At 50.5% G+C, this 21,471-nt stretch overlaps 1 protein-coding gene across 1 annotated transcript; it reads left to right on the top strand.

Annotated features, from left to right (window-relative positions):
- The first annotated feature begins 6,281 nt into the window (after positions 1 to 6,281).
- LOC130485224 (post-GPI attachment to proteins factor 2-like) lies at positions 6,282 to 20,389 on the top strand. Its single transcript, XM_056858356.1, has 5 exons — positions 6,282 to 6,446; positions 9,810 to 10,062; positions 13,377 to 13,483; positions 17,887 to 17,995; positions 20,259 to 20,389. The coding sequence occupies exons 1-5, from the start codon at positions 6,282 to 6,284 to the stop codon at positions 20,387 to 20,389; spliced, it is 765 nt and encodes a 254-aa protein (XP_056714334.1).
- The last annotated feature ends 1,082 nt before the right edge of the window (positions 20,390 to 21,471 follow it).

Raw genomic sequence — 21,471 nt, 5'->3', positions numbered from 1 at the left:
GGGAGCACCCGCACAGCCCCCTCCGCCCGCGCCCCCCCCCCCCCCGGCTTCTGCACTGAGCCTGTGTCTGGGGAGATGTCATCTGCACTGCAGACAGGAAACGAAGCGGCTTTCGTTCCTTGCTCTTTCCCCCTGCGGCTCTGGAAAGGATCCGGGGCGGAGAGAGAGAGAGAGAGAGAGAGAGAGAGACGAGCGTTTTATACTTTGGATGTATTTGAGGCCGCACTAAGCTCCTCCAGAGGTGGCGATAGCCTCTCATTCTGACCCTTGGGGGGGAGGGTTGGACTGGGCAGGGATTTACCCAGGGTCAGGATCCAGTCCGTGGCATTCACACATGTGCTCGGCCAGGGCGGCTGGCCCTCATGCCAGGCCGCGAGGGAAAGGAGGACAAGCCCTCTGGTGGGCTGGGGAGGGGCTCCCTTCCCGACATCACCTGAGGCCCCTCCAGCATTGGCGGGGAGACCTGACAGGATCAATCTGCTATCTCCCGTCAGGGGCCGAAGGAAGCTAGGCTTAGGGTTGTCCCGAAGTCAAGTCTGGCCCCAGCGGAGAGCCATGTCCAAGCCTGGGATTTTAGAGTCGGGAGGGAAAGGAAGCCGGAACGGTCACCGCTGGAGCAGGCGGAGAATTGCAGATGAGCCCAGGGCTCTTGCGCCACTCTGAGATCCAGGTGCCTTTTCCTGCAGGGAAACCTTTTCTGGGGCTTTTGCGTTCTCAGCCCAGCCGGGCACTTCCAGCCTCAGTGAGATGCTTCGTTTCGAGAGCCCAGCTCTGGTTCTTCTCCCCCCCCCCCTCCACCCCAGTCCTGGCCGCTTCCTGGTGAGCTTGTCCCTGAAGTGTCTGTGCTGCTCCACGGGTGTGCTTGAAAAAATTGTATGGCTGAACGGATGTTTTCATTGAACTTTCTCCCCCATCTTGAAATAAAGCACTGAGTATTTTTCATAAAGTCTCTGGGCGGTTCTACAGAGTGTTGCATCTTTTGGAGACGCTCCGGGGTGGGCCTGCTCGCTCCATTTAAACTCCTTGCCAGACCCGCGTTTCCATCACCCTGCTAGCCTGCCCCTCCCTTGCCTCGGCTCTCACCCAAGCATCAGAGGCACCACGCAGGATGAGTCCCCGGAGTGGCCCGCCTGGCCCGGGTCTTGGCATCTGCCGGGGCATCAGAACAGGGCTTTTTGCTCGGCTCTGGCCCCCCGGGTCCTGGGCAGAGAGAGGCCCTGGCCTGGGGGACGCCCCCTGCACCATAACCCCTGGGGAGGGGTAGGAAGATCATGAGACTTGGCGAGCCCCTGCTTGGAAGCCCCTTTTGCTGAACGAGCGCCCCCTCAGGGGACACGGCATGTAGCAGCCCCCCCAAGACATGAAGAAGAAGAGTTGGTTTTTATATGCCGACTTTCTCTACCACTTAAGGGAGACTCAAACCGGCTTACAATCACCTTCCCTTCCCCTCCCCACAACAGACACCTTGTGAGGTAGGTGGGGTTGAGAGTGTGACTAGCTCAAGGTCACTCAGTTGGCTTCATGTGGAGGAGTGGGGAAACAAATCTGGAGGGTGAGAGATTCAAAACAGATAAAAGGAAGTATTTTTTCACACAACACATAGTTAAATTGTGGAACTCCCTGCCCCAGGATGTGGGGATGGCTGCCAGCTTGGAGGGCTTTAAGAGGGGAGTGGACATATTCATGGAGGAGAGGGGTATTCATGGCTATTAGTTAGAATGGATACTAGTCATGCTGCATACCTATTGTCTCTGGTATTGGAGGAGCATGCCTATTATTTTGGGTATGGTGGAACACAGGCAGGATGGTGCTGCTGCAGTCGCCTTGTTTGGGGGCTTCCTAGAGGCACCTGGTTGGCCACTGTGTGAACAGGCTGCTGGACTTGATGGGCCTGGGTCTGATCCAGAATGGGGCCTTTCCTATGTTCTTATGTTCTTAAATCCAGTTCCTCAGATTAGCCTCCGCCGCTCATGTGGAGGAGTGGGGAATCAAACCCGGTTCTCCAGATCAGAGTCCACCACTCCAAACCACCCCTCTTAACCATTACACCATGCTGGCAGTGGGGGAGGAAGGCATCCCCATTTGTGGCAGCTGTAGCTGATGCCATTTGGGCAGGTGACTTTTGACAATGTTGCGTGGGGGCCGTGGCTCTGTGGAAGAGCCTCTGGTTTCCATGCAGAAGGTCCCAAGTTCAGTCTCTGGCATCTCCAGGTAAAAGGTCCAGGCAGAAGGTGATGCTGAAGATCTCCACCTGAGACCTTGGAGAGCCTCTGCCATAGATTCCTACTCTCTTGGGTGGAGGCATGAGATCCCTTCCTGGGTGACCTAACCAAAGAGGGGGCTGGGATAAAACTCTGAGCAGGTAAACTGCTGCACCTGGGCGCAATCAAATCCGCCCTCCAAGCACGCATATCAAAATGTCCCCGGCCACTGAGCTGGTCAGAGGTCATAGGATCATAGAGTTGGAAGGGACCACCAGGGTCATCTAGTCCAACCCCCTGCACAATGCAGCAGATTCACAACTACCTCCCTCCCCCCCCCCAAAAAAAATCACACAAGGTTGGAAGAGATCTCAAGGGCCATCCAGTCCAACCCCCTGCCGTGCAGGATCTCACAATCAAAGTGCTCCCAACAGATGGCCATCCAGACTCTGCTTAAAGATCTCCAAAGAAGGGGACTCCACCACCTTCCGAGGCAGCACATTCCACCGTCGAACCGCCCTCACTGTCAGAAAGTTCTTCCTAATGTTTAGGTGGAATGGCTTTTCTCTTAGTTTAAATCCATTACTCCGTGTCCTAGTCTCTGAGGTCAAGAGCAGAAGGAGTAAATTGATGCGTAACTCAAGTACGGTGCAAGTCTCACACACAGAACTGATTGCACCCTTGATGCTTCTGTTTCCCTGGTATCAAGGGTTAACACTGGGTTACACACTGCAACCTGAGCTGTCTGCCAGACTGCCACCCAGCCTGGAAGAACAAATGGCTCCTAGTCATGATGGACACCTATTCTCCATGATAAGAAGAGCAGGCCTATTCTATCAGTTGCTTTGGAACACAGGCAGGTTAATGCTGCTGCCTGCAGTCATCTTGTTTGTGGGCTTCCTAGAGGCACCTGGTTGGCCCCTGGGTGAACAGACTGCTGGACTCGATGGGCCTGGGTCTGATCCAGCAGGGCCTTTCTCATGTTCTTATGAAGTGCACACAAAGTACAACCCTCCTGAGAGAACTGAGAAACAACCAACCTCTGGAGGTGCCAAAAAATTATAAAAACTTTGCAACACAGCAAAAGGAACGGACAGAAACAGCCTGGAGCAGATGCGGGGTGTGGAACACGGGGGTGGGGACAGGGTTGCCTGAGGAAGATGAGGTTTTGGGAGTGACTTCAATGGGGTATAATACCATAGAGTCCATCTTCCAACATGGGCATTTCCTCCAGGTGAACTGATCTCAGTTGTAAACCCAGGAGATCTCCAGACACCACCTGGAGGTTGGCAGCCCTAAGTGGAAAGGTCAGGGCTTGCGCCAGGGACCATCCAGTCCTTCCTGAGCGATCCTGCCAAGGGACACCTTCCTTGTTCCCTGCCTCAAAAATCAGGCCACAATCTTGAACAGCGCTGCGGTTCGCATGGCTTGGGTGCGGTCGGTTTTCATCTTGCTCTCACCACATTCTATTCCTACTTTAGGAAATAACATTTCTTGTGCAGTAGTAGAAAAGAGCAAGAGTCCAGTCGCACTTTAAAGACTAACAAAAATATTTTCTGGCAGGGTAGGAGCTTTCGTGAGCCACAGCTCACTTCTTCAGAAGTGCAGGTTTGTGCAGGTTGACATGTTTCATACGGATGCCTTCTTTCAGACGTCTGCAGTCCTGTTGGTTAGATGCCTCCTCACCCTATTTGACTGCACCGACTGATGCTGTGTGATGCACCTTCAGTCCCAGTTGGGAAAGGTGGAGGGTAACCTGCCATCAAGGGCATAGGACTGGCCAGCCCAGCAGGATTTCCAACTCCGGATTGGGAAATTTGTGGAGATTTGCCGGGTTCCAGGGCAGCGCTGGGGTGGGGGAATAGGAAGTGGCAGGCCGAGCTCGGGAGGGGACAGGAGGGGTGTTAAGCCAGGGTGGAAGGCTGACTTGTGGTGCTTGCGGGACTTCAGCTACCCACCCCCATGTGCACAAACACGGGAAGGGGGGGTGTTGAATGCCAGGCAGGCAGCTCCCCCTTTACCCTCTGATCCCAGCACAGGGCTGGATTAGGGTTGCCAGGTCCCTCTTCGCCACCGGTGGGAGGTTTTTGGGGTGGCGCCTGAGGAGGGTGAAGTTTGGGGAGGGGAGGGACTTCAATGCCATAGAGTCCAGTTGCCAAAGTGGCCATTTTCTCCAGGGGAACTAATCTCTATCGGCTGGAGATCAGTTGTAATAGCAGGAGATCTCCTGCTACTACGTGGAGGTTATACAAAAAAATCAGCACGTATGACCAAATTGACCAATGCAAGTATACTGTGTACAATTTCAAAACAATCAAAATGCATAAAATGCAGTTTACAATTCCAAGGCTATCAAAAGAGATAGGGCACCATGTTGTCAATTATAAAGACGCTGTACAAAACCAGCATAGCACAAGTAACGGGGATTGTGTGCATATGGAATTGTATACAATATACTTGCACCAGTTAATTTGGTCATGCGTGCTGATTTTTTTAATATAACTACCTGGAGGTTGGCAACCCTAGGCTGGGTCTCCATTTTTTTTGAAGGGGGAAAACAGTACAGAATGACACCCCTCATATTATAGACATATTTCCCCTTTATATATACCATATGTATATAATCAACATGTATACTAGACACATCCAGCCCACAATGCTTTTAAATGATAGAATAAATGGTGTCGACTGCTATGAATTGTGAAAGAATAATTTCCCTTTATTGGAGAGGCTCCAGGCTGGTCTCAGAGTGGGACCCCAGCAGAAACCCAGTGCCTTAGATCTCTAGTTTAACCCAAAGAACAGGATGGCATGGTGATATTTGGTAGAATGGCAGAATGGGGGCGGCTGTGAGAAGCTCAGTTCTGCACTTCTTAATGAGGACCCCCCCCCCACTCTGGAGATGGTGAATCTGCCTTACGTTAAATCAGAGCATCAGTCCATCAATGTCAGTATTGTCTACTCAGACAGTGGCAGCAGCTTTCCAGGGTCTCAGGTAGAGATCCTTCACATCACCTACTGGAGATGCCAGGGATTGAACCTAGAACCTTCTGCATGCAAAGCAGAGGTTCTACCACAGAGCCAAAGCCCCACCCGCAATAAATGGACACATGGATACATGAAGCTGCCTTACACTGAATCAGACCCTTGGTCCATCGATGTCTGTACTGCCTACTCTGACTAGTAGCTCTCAGGCGGAGGGTCTTTCCCATCACCCGCTGCCTGGTCCTTTCAACTGAAGATGCTACCAGAGATTGAACCTGGGACCAGGCTCTTCCACTGAGCCACAGCCCCTTGGGAGTTTGTTGGCAAGGGCTGGTGCAGAGGAGTTGTTATCCAGCCAAGGGGAGGGCGAGGTTTTCAGGCAAAGTCTGTGTGGGGAAGCCCTCTTGTATCCTCCTTCTTTGCTGCTGCCCTGTTCCATTTGCCAATGCTTGGCTGTGCCACTAAAATGCCGGTTTCCAGTATGCTGCTGTGCCCAGGTAGGGGTAGCATCTCACAAGGAGACACGATGGGCAAGGCAACAGGTTGGAGTCGGGGTGTGTGTCTTTATTTTAAAAGCTAGGCAATGGGAGGCAAAGAAGAGCTGAGATAACATTTTAATCTTGGTCAGCCAAAACAACCTTTGAATTCTGATTAAGAAGAAGAGTTGGTTTTTATATGCCAACTTTCTCTACCACTTAAGAAAGAATTAGACCAGCTTTCAATCCCCTTCCTTTCCCCGCCCCACAACAGTCACCCTGTGAGGTAGGTGAAGCTGAGAGAATGTGACTTGCTCAAGGTCACCCAGCTGGCTTCATGTGTAGGAGCAGTGAATCAAATCCAGTTCACCAGATTAGCATCTGCTGCTCATGTGGAGGACCAGGGAATCAAACCCGGTTCTCCAGATCACACTCCACCGCTCCAAATCACCACTCTGAACCATTACACCATGCTGGCAGATAAACCTTCTGTGCATTCTTTAGACTTTTCTCCTCAACCATATGGGAAAGAAGGAGAGCTCTCTCCCCATTCCCAACCCCCGTTTTAAAGTTAAATTTCAGGGAGGTGCCGTCTTTTCCCACGTATAGGTTCAGCAGCATGTTCCAAGCGCTGCTGCCCTTGGATGGGGATGAGACACTCTTCCGGCTCCGCTTCACCACCCTGGTTGTTGGGACGGTGTGCTGCCCGCTGTGCGGGTTACTCTTCGGCGTGATTTGGTCTCTGTTCTTTCATTTCGATGAAGTCACAGCCTCCCAGTGCAATGTAAGTTGCTTTTAAGCGCTTTTCCAGATGTCTTTCAACCTTCCTGAGCAGAAAAGATCTTGCCACTGGGCGGGGGGGAGGGGGATGTCCTGGTAAAACCTATATTAGATTACTGCAGTGCACTCTATATGGGGCTGCCCTTGAAGACTCTCTGGGAGCTACAGTTGGTACAAAATGCTACAGCCAGAGTGTTGACTGGAGTGGGTCATAGGGCCCGTATCACTCCCATCTTGTTCCATCAGTGTTGACTTCCAGTTTGCTTACGGGCTCAATTTAAGGTGCTGATATTGACCTTTAGGCCATTTATGCTTGGTAATTAGCAACACGTTCCAGGCTGAAGTGGCTGCTTTAACTGCAAATTGGTAGTGAGTTTTCCAAGATGCATTGTAATGAAAGTAAATATCTAGATATTCAAAGTATTTAACCTGCTCAAGTAGATTGCCATTAATTACCCATTTAAGTGGTTTCCAGGACTTCAAAAATACCAGTATTTTACATTTCGCTTACATTTCATGTAGTTTCACACCAGACCATTAGCGGTACAAGTACTCCTGGCATCGATTCAATAACCTCTAGGCCAGTCCTTGAGCATGGCGATAGAACTGCGTCGTTTATACCAACAAATTAGGCAGAACAAACATGTCGTGCTCTACAGATCGCACTGTTCTCATTGTACCTAACTAAACATTTCTTAATTATGCTCATAGCTTCCTGTCTGGTGACTGATTGAAGGGAGTCCAAGGGAAGCCTAAGGAGCTGAAGTTGTTGCTCTACAGGTTTATCCCTATGGGAAACATAAGGACCCTCCCTGATCAATTGGAGGGAGCCATAATTTTAACTTTGAGAGGAAAGGCCTTCATCCAGGGCAGAGCTTCGAGAGATGATTGTCCCAATTCCGCTCAGAGGAATTGCCACCCCCTCAACACAGCTGGAATTCTGGAGGTGGAACTAGGGATTTAAGAAGAATTGAACAGAATCATAGAATCATAGAGTTGGAAGGGACCACCAGAGTCATCTAGTCCAACCCCCTGCACAATGCAGGAAATCCACAACTACCTCCCCACCCACCCAATGACCCCTACTCCATGCCCAGAAGATGGCCAAGATGCCCTCCCTCTCATCTTCTTAAGGTCACAGAATCAGCATTGCTGACAGATGGCCATCTAGCCTCTGCTTCAAAACCTCCAGGAAAGGAGAGCTCACCACCTCCCGAGGAAGCCTGTTCCACTGAGGAACCGCTCTAACGGTTAGAAAATTCTTCCTAGTGTCTAGACGGAAACTCTTTTGATTTAATTTCAACCGTTGGTTCTGGTCGAACCTGAAGGACTCCCCTATTTTGTCAGTCCAGATACCAGCCCCTTATAAACTTTGTGCAGCCACCTTGGCGTTGAATAGTTTAATGGGGGCTGGGATATACTGAGCTCCAGGTGAATAAAAGAAATGACAAATAATATTTGCTGCCGCTATAGCCAGTCTTTTAACATGAGCAGATTGCACTGACCAAGTTAATCTCTGGTCAAACTAAGCCCCTAGGTATTTAAAATAGGGGACCTCCTCAATATCATTACCATAAATTTGCCACTTATGGTGTACATGAGATTTTTTGCCAAAAACGACGACCTTGGATTTTTTATCGTTAACTATCAGATGTTCTTCTAGACAATAAGAGACAAAAGGCCTCATCAGGGAGGACAATCCGGGTGTTGTTCTTGATAGGAGAACTGCATCATCAGCAAAAAAGTAGAATTGGAACTTTAATGCTGGCAATAGAAAGAGAATAACTAACAAAAAACAGCACGATGGCTCTATATAGGGTATATTCAACAAACAAATAACAAACAACTCATATATACCACTAATAAACTCAATAATTCTCAATAAACCAAGTATAACAATAAAAAAGACAAGTGCACATGAACACATGAAGCTGCCTTATACTGAATCAGACTCTTGGTCCATTGAAGTCAGTATTGGTCTACTCAGACTGGCAGTGGCTCTCCAGGGTCTCAGGCAGGGGTCTTTCACATCACCTACTTGCCTAGTCTGTTTAACTGGAGATGCCGGGGATTGAACCTGGGATCTTCTGCATGCCAAGCAGAGGCTCTGCCACTGAGCCTCAGCCCCTTGCCAGATAGTAGTCCACAAGATTCCAAAATGACTTTGCTGTCTACAGTATACATGAGTGTTATTTGTTTGTTGAATATATCCTATATAGCGCCATCCTGCTGCTGTTGTTGTTGTTGTTGTTGTTTTTGGTTAGTTATCTGCATTGTATTCAGCATAGGTAGCATTTCCCCAATAGATGGAGAGTAACAGTCCTGAGTAGAGAAAGCAGAGCTCATTTCATTAATATATATGTTGAACAGAAAGGGGGGCCATCACACGCCCCGATATACTCCCTTCTGTAGGGAAGTTGCATTGGAAAGTTGTCCGTCTCACCCATAGTGGACTTGTGCAGTGGGATTAGAATGCAGGATCTCAATCACACCCAACAGTCTCTTGTCGGTAGACGCTGGCTTTAACTTGTGCCACAGTCGGGCACAGGGTACAGTGTCAAAAGCTGCCTTCAAATCCATGAAGGCGGCAGCAAGGATCCCCCGACTCTTGGTTGTAAATTTATTGATTAAGAACAGTGAAGGTTGAAGGAGCTGGGTATGTTTACCCTGGAGAGGAGAAGACCGGGAGGGGCTATGATAACCATCTTCGAGTACTTGAAGGGCTGTCATAGAGAGGAGGGTGCCGAGTTGTTTTCTGTTGCCCCAGAAGGTCGGACCAGAACCAACAGGATGAAATTAAATCAAAAGAGTTTCCGTCTAGACATTGGGAAGAATTTTCTAACAGTTACAGTGGTTCCTCAGTGGAACAGGCTTCCTCAGAAGGTGGTAAGCCCTCCTTCCCTGGAGGTTTTAAAGCAGAGGCTAGATGGCCACCTGTCAGCAATGCTGATGCTATGACCTTAGGCAGATCACGAGAGGAAGGGCATCTTGGCCATCTGCTGGGCATGGAAGAGGGTTTGCTGGGCGTGTGTGGGGGGAGGTAGTTGTGAAATTCCTGCATTGTGCAGGGGGCTGGACTAGATGACCCTGGTGGTCCCTTACAACTCTATGATTAAGTCAAAAGATGATTTATCAGTAATTTTAACAAGCCCTTAGAAACAAATCCTTAAAAAAAATCCTAAAGATTAGGTTGTCACTGGCCATGCCAGATCAGTTTGGCCTCTAGCCACCAGCAGACAGATAGACGATGCGGCCTGTATGTATTCTGTGTGCCAGCCCAGCCGCTAAAGCGACATGAAGGCCACGGGGCGTGGGCAGGAGAGGCATGGCAGGCACGCTGCAAGAGATGTTTCCGTTTCTTCGGCAGGTCTCCATCTACCTCCCTTCTGTCAGCGCTGCCGTCGGCATGGCGGTCCCCGAGCGCTACGTGTGGCACTTCTGCATCGGGGTGCACTCGGGCCCCCGCTTCCTGATGGCCATCATGTACTGGAACTACTACTGCAGCTGCCACTGCCCACGCCCCAGCTACCCGTGGCTGTGCCAAGCAGCCTTTGTGTTGAGCCTGCTAGAGGACGTTGCTCTCATCCTCTTGACCTTTTTCTCTTCCTCGGAAAACTACGGTGAGTCCTCCCGCAGAGGGCCGATCGGCACCTGGGGCCCTTCTGCCCACCTTCTCGTTACTTCTATTTGTGAGGAGCTTGGGGAGTAGGGTTGCCGACCTCCAGGTACTGACTGAAGGGAACAACAGCACGTGGGCTCTATATTGATAAGCTTCAAACTGAAGTATAAATAAAATAAAATAGTAAAAATTGTATAGGTATTATAAATCATACCCCAACAGGGTCAAAAATGCAACTGTAATCATACTACATGCGAGAAAGCAATTATATATGCCCCACAGGGCATATATTATTGCTTTCTCTCATGTAGAATGATTATAATACTTACAATTGCATTTTTGACTCTGTTGGGGTATAATTTATAATACCTATACAATATAGAGACTAACATATTATTCAGTATTGGTTACTATTTTATTTATACTTCAGTTGTAATAGCAGGAGATCTCCAGCTAGTACCTGGAGGTTGACAACCCTAGTGTTTGGTCATCTCCAGCTCAGGCTGTCATGACTTCCCAGTGGTCAGCCCTGGCTTAGGGTTGCCAACCTCCAGGTGGTGGCAATACAAACAGGTCAGACTGCTGCAACATGTGTTGCAAGAATCAGCAGCAGACAAACGCCCAATTAATAAGTTTCACAGTGTACTGTATTGTGACTAGGTGCATAAATCCTAAAGTAAGTTACATTGAAACATCACATCTTACAACATAAATACAAACGCTGATATATCTATATTGACTCCCTGTGCTTCAAATGCCGTGCTTCCAAGGCGCAGGTGAGTCCAAAGCAGCGTGAGTAGTTTACAATGCATATAAGGAATAGTGTCCTAGATGATGTACAACAGGGATGGGGAACCTCAGGCCCGGGGGCCATATGCGGCCCCCGAGGACATTTTCTGCGGCCCTCAGGAGCTCCGGGGCCGGGGGTGTGTTGGGGGGAGGCATGGAGGTTGGGGCCTGGTCGCGTGGGGCCGGTGTGCACAGGTGTGTGTGTGGGGGGGAAGGCTTTTCTTTCTTTTCTTCTTTTTCTGTCACTCTCCTTTCTCTCCCTCTCTCCCTCTTTTTCTGTCTCCCTCCGTCCTTTTCTTTCTTTCTCCCCCTCCCTCCATTTCTTTCTCCCTTTCTCTCTCTTTTCGCCTCCCTCCCTTTTCCTCTTTCTCTGTTTTCTTTCCTTCCTCCCTTCCTTCCCTGTGGATCGGCTGCCTCCTGGCGCCTCATTTGGTCAGGCCTACCGCTGGCTGCCCTCCCGCCTGGGACAGGGGGAGGATGAGGGAGTGGGGGCGCCCTCCAGGCCTTCTCTGCGTGGTCTCCCCTAGGGTTGCCAACCTCCAGGTGGTGGCTGGAGACCTGGAAACTGTAGTCTCCCCCCCCCCGGGAGATCTACACCTAGTTATGGCCCCCGAATAATGTTATAAATGCGCAAATGGCCCTTGGCAGGAAAAAGGTTCCCCACCCCTGATGTACAATGTTGTGTAGGTAAAGCGCGGGTCTTCACGACTCAGTCAGTCAGTGGTATCGAACCTACAGGGGTGTCAGTATGTCGAAATGGAAGGAGACATTTGCTTTTTCCAATGAGAAACGTGATAAAATATTAGATACAGCTATACCCTTTGCGGCACAAGGAACTGCATTTACAACTGATTATACTACTCTTTTGCAAACCTTGAAAAAAGAAACCAAATATGAAATGCATGCAACCTTTTTGGTGGAATATGTTAGAAATAAGATGATCCCCAGGGGTTTGCGGCTACAGAAAGCACCAAACCATTTTAGGGACAATTTAGAGTTTCTTTAATAATTGTGAGTCCAAAAATTTGATATATATTGTTAAGTGTTCATGCCAACTTTTTTATGTTGGCAAGACCAATAGACCCATAAAAACTAGGATAGGAGAACATTTCTCTCGCATCAGAAACTGCATAACAGAAGCTCCCATGGTGCTACATTGCATCAGTAAAAATCACAGCATAGAGAATCTTGCCTTCTTTGTAATTTGGCATTTTTTTGAGAAGAAAACCCGGGATCATGTCGATGTGGATTTAGTCCTACGCCAACAAGAGGCTAGATATATTCATTTACTGAACATGGTTCATCCACATGGACACAATAATGAACTAGACTTAACATGTTACTTATGAGTAGATCTGTATGGATCGAGACACGTTAGTGTTCCTTTAAGAATCACAGAGCTGGCTGCCAATGCAGCTGGCAGAATTCAAGGGATGCACTTTCTTTAGCTGCTTGGAATACAGCTGAATCAGAGAACCTGACGTTCCTCTCATTGCAGGGGCAGATATTTGTACTGCCATGCTGTAAGTAATATATATATGTATTTGGTTGTTATATATTGTTGTAATGCATAGTAAGAATTTATTAATAATGAGTAGAGGTTTACATAGAATCGCTGTTAAATGCACTTGATGGAAATGATCCATTGGACTTTGGTCTCCTGTATAACTATTGCCCGTTGAGAAATATTTCCAAATTGTAATGAACTTCACAAATATATGTTATAGTGAGTCCTGATGAAGATGGAAGGGTCGAAACAGGGCGTTACCTGGACCCCTGTAGGTTCAATACCACTGACTGATTGAGTCGTAAAGATCCATCTTTACCTACGCACCATTGTTCATCATCTAGGACACTATTCCTTATATGCATTGTATGCGATTCACGCTGCTTTGGACTCACCTGTGCCTGGAAGTACGGCATTTGAAGCACAGGGAGTCGATATAGATATATCAGCGTTTGTATTTATGTTGTAACATGGGATGTTTCAATGTAACATGTGTTTACTTTAGGATTTATGCACCTAGTCAAAATACAGTACACTGTGAAACATTAATTGGGCATTTGTCTGCTGCTGATTCTTGCAACCTCCAGGTGGTGGCTGGCGATCTCCCGCTATTACAACTGATCTCCAGGTGGCAGAGATCAGTTCACCTGGAGAAAATGACCACTTGGGCAATTGAACTCTGTGGCATTGAAGTCCCTCCCCCTCCACCCCCCGCCATCCTCAGGCTCCACTCCCAAAATCTCAGGTATTTCCCAACCTGAGCTGGCAACCCTACCCCGGCTCCTGCTGTACCTTCTTCCCTTGCTGCCCCTTCACCCCCCACTGCCCTCCAACCCAGGTTCCACCAGCTCAGCTCCTTTGCTCTCTTGAATTCCACGCGGCTTGAGGAGGAGAGCATCTCAGAGAGTGGCCTTCATGATCCTCGGGGATCACGGAGGGTGGTTGCTGCCCTGCGCCCTCTTCCCTGCCGCCAGTTCCTCGTTCCGTGCTGAGATTGGCTTGTTCTCGTCCTGCTGCAGTGATTCACAGGAATGCCAGTGGCGTCTTCGTGGTTGCCACCCTCAGTTACATGTTCTTGACGTGTGTTTTGTGGCGGATGATGAAGAAGCACACCGGGAGTCCGAAGGTACGGTATCGTTCATTCCGCTTCTAAGAGCTTGCTGTGGTGGTGGTTTGCTGAGATCTAGGGTTGCCAACCTCCAGGTAGTAGCTGGAGATCTCCTGCTATTACAACTGATCTCCAGCGGATAGAGATCAGTTCCCTTGGAGAAAATGGCCGCTTTGCCAATTGGACTCTATGGCATTGAAGTCCCTCCCCTCTCCAAACCCTGCCCTCCTCAGGCACCGCCCCCAAAATCTCCAGGTATTTCACAATCTGGAGCCGGCAACCCTAGCTTGGCTGCTGACCTTAAGGGGTACTTTCATACATGCTGAATAATGCACTTTCAATCCACTTTCAATGCATGTGGCAGATGGATTTTTTTTGTGTGAAATGACAAAATCCACTTATAAACGATCCTTAAAGTGCAGTGAAAGTGGGTTGAAAATGGATTATTCAGGATGTGTGAAAGTGCCCCTTGTCTGTTTGCCATCAGAGGTCAGAAGAGCTTTATTCTGTGCTTTTGAAACATATTTTGGGCACGTCAGGAAAGGATTAATTTACTTCCTGCTATTGCAGTAAAGGTTGCCAACCTCCAGGTACTAGCTGGAGAGCTCCTGCTATTACAACTGATCTCCAGAGGATAGGGATCAGTTCCCCTGGAGAAAATGGCCGCTTTGGCAATTGGACTCTATGGCATTGAAGTCCCTCCCCTCTCCAAACCCCACCCTCCTCAGGCTCCGCCCCAAAATCTACAGGTATTTCCCAACCCGGAGCTAGGAACCCAGCTTACATTGTATGCGCTGTGTTGCTGTTCTTGCAGCATTTCTCCTTGTCCGAGGGGGAGAGGGAGCTTCCCTGTTGCTGCCACTGTGGGTGTCTGGCAGTGGGGATGTGCCCACTCTGGAACACCGGCCAGGTGATTTGAACCCAGGTTTCTTAGAACAGCCCACACCTGGAGGGCCAGGCTAGCTCGATTTACATGGATTGTGGAAACTTGGATGGGAGACCCCCAAGGAAGTCCAGGGTTGCAATGCAGAGGCAGGCAATTACAGACCACTAATGTTTGTCTTTGGCCTTGACCTGGATGGCCCAATATTGTCAGATCGTGAAAGCTAAGCAGGGTCGGCCAGCCCCGGTTAGTATTTGGATGGAAGACCACCAAGGAAGTCCAGGGTCCCTCTGCAGAGGCAGGCAATGAGAAACAATCTCAGTTCATCTCTTGCCCTAACCAGGATGGGCCAGGATAGCCTGATCTCATCAGATCGCAAAAAATAAGCAGGGTTAGTCCAAATTAGTACAAATTCCATGCTGGCCATAATTAGATGAGGAATAGAGAATAAAACTGCTGATATCATACTGCCCTTGTACAAATCTATGGTGAGACCACACTTGGAATACTGTGTACAGTTCTGGTCACCACCCCTAAAAAGGGATATTACAGAGCTTGAGAAGGTGCAGAAAAGAGCAACCAAAATGATTAGGGGACTGGACCAACTGTCCTATGGGGAGCTGTTAAGATGCTTAGGGCTGTTTAGCTTGGAAAGAAGGCGGCTAAGGGGAGACATGATAGAGGTCTATAAAATGATGCATGGTTTGGAGAGGGTGGACAGGGAGAATTCCCCCCCCCCCCACTCTTGTAATACTAGAACGCGGGGTCATCTGCTGAAGCTGGAGGGTGAGAGATTCAAAACAGAGAAAAGGAAGTATTTCTTCACAGGACGCATAGTTAAATTGTGGAACTCCCTGCCCCAGGATGTGGTGATGGCTGCCATCTTAAAAGGCTTTAAGAGGGGAGTGGGCCTGTTCATGGAGGAGAGGGCTATCCATGGCTACTAGTAAAAATGGATATTAGTCATGATGCATACCTATTCTCTCCAAGATCAGAGGAGCATGCCTATTATCTTGGGTGCTGTGGAACCCAGGCAGGACAATGCTGCTGCAGTCGCCTTGTTTGGAGGCTTCCTAGAGGCACCTGGTTGGCCACTGTGCGGACAGACTGCTGGACTTGATGGGCCTTGATCTGACCCAGCAGAGCTTTTCTTTATGTTCTTATGACCCCAAAGGGTTGCTTTGCAGAGGCAGGCGATGGCAAACCACCTTTGAGCCTCTCTTGCCTCGACCTGGATGGCTCAAGCTAGCCCAGTATTGTCAGATCATGGAGCTAAGCAGGGTCAGCCCTGGTTAGTACTTTGGCAGGGGACTGCCAAGGTTTGCTGCACAGAGGCAGGCGATGGCAAACCATCTCTGAACGCCTCTTGCCTTGAAAACCCTATGGGGGTGCCAAAGTCGGCTGCAATTTGACAGCCCTTTCCACCACCATCCCCGGAGCAAGGCCTTGACTAGAGTTCTGCTCGCTCGGAGCTCCGGGGGGAGGCCCTTCCCCTTCTTGCCCCTCTTCCCCAATGGCCTCTGGCAGTTCCTGTGCAATGTGGTTTCCTGCTCCGGGGGGGGGGGGGGGCTGCTGCCAGGGAAGCGCTCAGGACTCCGGCAGCCCCTCCTGCACAAAGCCCCCCACCCATGAGTTGCCACAGGCAGCGCTCTGGATATACCAGCAGTGTGGCCAGGCTGGGGGAGGGGTCCTGCAGAGTGCGTGAGCGTGGGGGGTGGGATTGTTCTCAGGTCCCCCTCCCCGACTGCCAGTGTTTCGAATGCCAGCGCTGAGCCTGAGCCTGGCCGGCTAGAGGGAGCTGAGGGCGGGCCCGGGTTCTAGTTCTAACTGGGCCCTGAAGCTCGCTGGGTGACTGTGGGCAAGCGGAGGTCTCTCTGCCCAGCACACTTCCTGCCGTGCGGCTGCCGTGCGGGTGGGCATGGGGGTGGCCCTGAAATGGGAACGGACAAACATGCCACCCCATAGTAGTTGTAAAGGATAAGAGGCCGGGCCAGGTAGCAGAAAAAAAACCCTAAATATTAAAATATTTCTTAAGAAAAAGTATCTCAGCAACTCCACCTGTGTGTCTTTCTGCTTTTCACTCTTCCCCAGGGTCCTGGATCTGCCATCACAGCCGGGAACCCCCCTTTTAGTGACCAGAGCAGCCACTGGGCTGGGGGAAGGGTGTGCTCTGGGCAACGCCCCCCCTGACTTGGAAGGGCAGAGGTTGGGGCGGGCCAGGGGGCCGCTGGGGCTCGGTGGCTTGTGTGTTGCTGCTTCCTTGGGACCTGCTGGTTTCTGGTCCCACCGCTCAGCTTTGTCCGTGGGCTCCTGAGGCTGGCTGAAGAGGAGAAGAGAATCATAGAATCATAGAGTTGGAAGGGACCACCAGGGTCATCTAGTCCAACCCCCTGCACAATGCAGGGAATTCACAATGACCTCCACACACACCCCCACACACACACCCAGTGACCCCCTACTCCATGCCCAGAAGATGCCCAAGATGCCCTCCCTCTCATCATCTGCTTAAGGTCACAGAATCAGCATTGCTTACAAATGGCCATCTAGCCTCTGCTTAAAAACCTTCCAGGGAAGGAGAGCCCACACCTCCCGAGGAAGCCTGTTCCACTGAGGAACCGCTCTGTTCGAAAATTCTTCCTAATGTCTAGACAGAAACTCTTTTGATTTAATTTCAACCCATTGGTTCTGGTCCTACCTTCTGGGGCAACAGAAAACAACTCGGCACCATCCTCCATATGACAGCCCTTCAAGTACTTGAAGATGGTTATCATATCCTCTCTGGGGTGTGGGCCCCAAGAGGTGCCATTCCCTCTGACCCCCTTCACTCCAGCGGAGAGCGTCAAGTCCTTTCCCCCACCCCAGAGATGCATCCCTGCAGCCTAGGATTGCCAACTTCAAGTTGGGACATTCCTGGAGATTTGGGGGTAGAGCCTGGGGTTTGGGGAAGGGAAGGGCCTCAGCAGGCATATGATACCGTAGCATTGACTCTCCAAAGAATCCATTTTCTCCAGGGGAACTGAGAGCCAGTGTGGCGTAGTGGTTCAGAGTGTTGGATTAGTACCTGGGAAACCCGAGTTCAAATCCCCTCTCGTGCCATGGTAGCTGGGTGGGCTTGGGCTAGTCACATTCTCTCACCCTAACCTACCTCAGAGGGTTTTTGTGAAGATGGGACAGAGGAGAGGAGAATGATGTGAGCCATTTTGGGTCCCCTTTCAGGAGAAATGCTGGGTATAAATGAATAAATAAAGAAATATCTGAAGTCTGGAAATCAGTAGTAACTCCAGGCCCCACCAGGAGATTGGCAACCCTACTGCCACTGCCTCCCAGCTCACCTGGGACTTGGGTGTCCTCTGAGCATGTAGGGAGCAGTGGGTGCGCTGTCCATGCCCACTCAGGGCAAACCCCGCCCCTGGCAAAGCTCCCAAGAGAGCCGGACAGAACCGGCCTTCTGTGAGAAGTGTAGCTTGCAGGGTGGGCATCGTGTGGCGAGTGCGAGGAGCTGGACCTGCCAGGAGTGACCTCATGCTCTGCCTTGCAGGAGCGGAAGTCCTACAAATGGAAGCTGTGGCTCTTCCTCTTCAACCTGTTCACCTTCCTAATGGCCATGTGCTTCTACTTCTGGCACAACTGGTACTGCGAGCCCGGAGGTAAGACTCACAACATTGTGTTCATGAAGGTCCTTTATCCAAGTGCTGAGTGCTCCGTGGATGGGCTGAGCATCTCTTTGGGCAGCCCTGGTGGTCAGCCGGTCCTCCCATCCCTCTCCTGAGGCCTCCTGGGAAGCTTGTGGCCGAGGAGAGATGGGCATCAAGTAAGATTGCCAGGTCCCTCTTCACCACCAGTGGGAGGTTTTTGGGGCACAGCCTGAGGAGGGCGGGGTTTGGGGAGGGACTTCCATGGCATAGAGTCCAACTGCCAAAGCGGCCATTTTCTCCAGGTGAACTGATCTCAATCGGCTGGAGATCAGCTGTAAAGCGGGAGATCTCCAGCTAGTACCTGGAGGCTGGCAACCCTAGCATCGAGGGTGCTGCCACTCCTGCATGGCCCCAGAGAGGGCTGAGTTCTCCTCTGTGCCCCTGAATGTGCCAAGTGCTTTACCAGAGCCCCAGGTAGGTCTGGTCATGGAAATGGCCTCAGAGACCCTCCCACATGAATACACATGAAGCTGCCTTATACTGAATCAGACCCTTGGTCCATCTAGGTCAGTATTGTCTACTCAGACTGCAGCAGGGGGTCTCAGGCAGGGGTCTTTCCCATCACCTACTTGCCTGGTCCCTTTAACTGGAGATGCCACTGGGAATGCTGGCTCCGGGTTGTGAAATACCTGGAGCTTTTGGGGGGGAGCTTGGGGAGGGCGGGGTTTGGGGAGGGGAGGGGCTTCAATGCCATAGAGCCCATGTAAAAGCATGTTCCTTTTCAGAGCCACCACCCCAGATATAAAGCCCAGCCTCTCACAGCCTGCGCCTTGGGGGATGCCTCTGAGCAAGTGCAAAGGGCAGAGCTTCCATTTACTTTAACTCCCGCCAAGCTTGCGTGTCCCTAGTGCATAAGAGCGGTCTTCAGCGTGTAGGTGGGAACACAGTTACAGTCTGCTTTCCCAAACTGAAGATTAAACTACAGCACATACATGGAAAATAGCAGTCGTGCCTAGTGGATACACATCTAAGAAAAGGGAAATGTCAAACCAGTGAAGTTAAATTATAAGACAGTTACCTTAGATGGAGCAACCCCCCCCCCCCGCCAACTCCCTACTGCCCCTTTGTAGAGGAGGTTGGGTCCCCCAGCTTAGATCACAACATCCGGGCAAAGTGTGAGAACAAAGGAAGATTCCATCTTCTCACCCATCTGCCTGCTTAGGGGAAACCCTGCAGCCCCCAATCCAGAGTTAGGAATCTGGTCATTTGGCACATATTCCTCATCTCAGGGTTTTTTAATGACACCCCCTCATGAGAAAACAAACCATCGCCTTGGCTTCAGGGGTCCCCATTCATAGCAGTCTATTTGGGGGCCAGCGTTTTGCAGCTCGTTCCCACAACCAGATTGCAGAAGATTTGACTTTAGAAGCAACTTCTGCCGGCTTTGGAGGCTGGTGATGGGTGCTGGCAGCCCCTGAGGTGCTGAGGACCCGGGGCCCAGCAACAAGCCGCGGAAGGAAAAGAGGGCGCCATAGGGCTTGCCCCTTACTGGCCGGTGTTTCCCTGGATCCCGTATGCGGGGGAAATGAACGCCACACATACTATGGAGTTGCCACCTACCTCACCTGTCTTGTGCTTGGCTCACCTGCAGAGGGGTCGGGAGTGGTGCTGTATCCCAAGGAGATGTAAACAGCGTTTCCCACCTCTTGGATTGGTCAGTGTACAGTCTCTCATGCACTGTGCCCCAGGCTGTCTGTGCTTCTGTGGTGGGCCTTGTGTTCAACCTCGCAAGGTTCAACTTGCCCAGGGAGGAAAAAGTGCACAAGTCCTCGGGGCTGATGGGATAATGTTATTTACTTATTTATTGACTTCATTTGTAGCCCACCTTCCTCCCCAATGGGAACGCATGGTGGCTTACATAATTCTTCTCCATTTTATCTTTACAACAACCCTGTGAGGCAGGCTATGCTGAGAGTGTATGACTTGCGCAAGGGCACCCATTGAACTTCCACGGCAGAGTGGGAATTCGAACCTGGGTCTAATTACTACACCACACTGGAAAGTCCACTATCTGCTGATCTCTCCTGAGCTGTATGCAGGACTGAGCTGGGAAAGGAATTGGGGCCACTAAAAGAAGCATTTATTGAGCTCTTGTTGTATGTTCGGGTGGCAGGATTATGGTCCCTGCTGCCGAATCCAGACTTGTTTCAGTGCTGAGCCTCTTTCCTTCTGTTACGCGTTGTCGATTAAGCCTCTGGGTCTTTTCCTTCCCCAGTTTACACGATCTTTGCCTTCCTGGAGTACCTGGTGGTCCTCTCCAACATGGCGTTCCACATGACTGCCTGGTGGGACTTCGGCCACAAGGAGCTGGTGGTCAGTTCCCAGCCGGAGGACAAGCGCTTCTAGCCGGGGACTCGCCTGGACTCCCAGCTGGCACGCTCGGATGTGACCAAGGAAGCCCGCAGCAAATGTCTGATCTTCCAGAGGGGCGCCGGTGCACCCTCAGACGGGGGCGTGAGCCAGTGGCTGAATCCAGTCCTCCCCCTGGCTAGATGCTGTAGGAAGAGAGACAGCTGTGACTGGCTACTCACCCAAAGGCGTGCCGGCCTCCTGCTCCTTGGACAGATGGGATGCTTTAATTTTAAACAAAAATTAAGAGCCTGACTCGTCTGGCGCTAATTCTTACCTAGGATGGGTGAGCTCACAGGGGAGGGGGCATTGCTGGTCACCCCTCCCCAAATACTACTGCTATGGGTCAGGAGATTCCTTTCCGGTCAGCTGGGGGCCAGGGTCGATTGTGGCTGCCCTCACCTGGGGGCTTGGCCATCGTGGGGAGTGGTAGCGGTGTTATGCCAATTGGAGGGGTCTCCTTTAATTGGGTGGGGGATTAGCTATGGAGACAAAATGAGCTTTGTGAGAGGTTGGTGCTTGGGACCTTTAAACCTATTTTTATGAGGATGAGTGCACCAGTTGAAATACTTTTAATAAAGAAGCGTTGTATAAATTGTAAGGGTTTTATTAAAATTACTCAAATTGCATACACACTCAGAGCAAAACACACGGAACCCGATACATTCAAGAACTAAGAAATATAAGAAAGGAGGGGGTGGACGTAAGGATGTGAGGTTCCCAGGGGAAATTTATTTATCAGATGAGCGATGCAACAAAGGACCAGCGTTTCTGCAAGGAGAGCCGCACTAGCAGTATGGGGGGGTGTGTGCAGTAGGTGATGCTGAAGATCTCCACCTGAGACCTTGGAGAGCCACTGCCCACCTCAGCTGACAAGACTGACCTTGATGGTCTGATTCAATAGAAGGAAGTTTCATTCAGGAAGGAGCCATGGCTCAAAGGTAGAGCATCTGCTTCACATGCAGGAAGTTCCAGGTTCAATCCTTGGCAGCATCTCCAGTTAAAAGAACCAGGCAGGAGGTGATGTGGAAGTCCTCTGCCTAAGACCTTGGAGAGCTGCTGCCAGTCTGAGCAGACAA

This window comes from Euleptes europaea, chromosome 12 (genome assembly GCF_029931775.1).
Source record: "Euleptes europaea isolate rEulEur1 chromosome 12, rEulEur1.hap1, whole genome shotgun sequence".
Classification (NCBI taxonomy): Eukaryota; Metazoa; Chordata; class Lepidosauria; order Squamata; family Sphaerodactylidae; genus Euleptes; species Euleptes europaea.
Note: the sequence above shows the minus strand (reverse complement) of the source record. Positions and strands in the feature narration are given on the sequence as shown.

Bases quoted from the DNA above. Each gene is read 5' to 3' on its own strand.
- LOC130485224 (XM_056858356.1), top strand. From the start codon at position 6,282: ATGTTCCAAGCGCTGCTGCCCTTGGATGGGGATGAGACACTCTTCCGG. The intron at 10,063-13,376 runs GTGAGTCCTCCC...GTCCTGCTGCAG, and splicing joins CTCTTCCTCGGAAAACTACG to TGATTCACAGGAATGCCAGT. The intron at 13,484-17,886 runs GTACGGTATCGT...TCTGCCTTGCAG, and splicing joins AGCACACCGGGAGTCCGAAG to GAGCGGAAGTCCTACAAATG.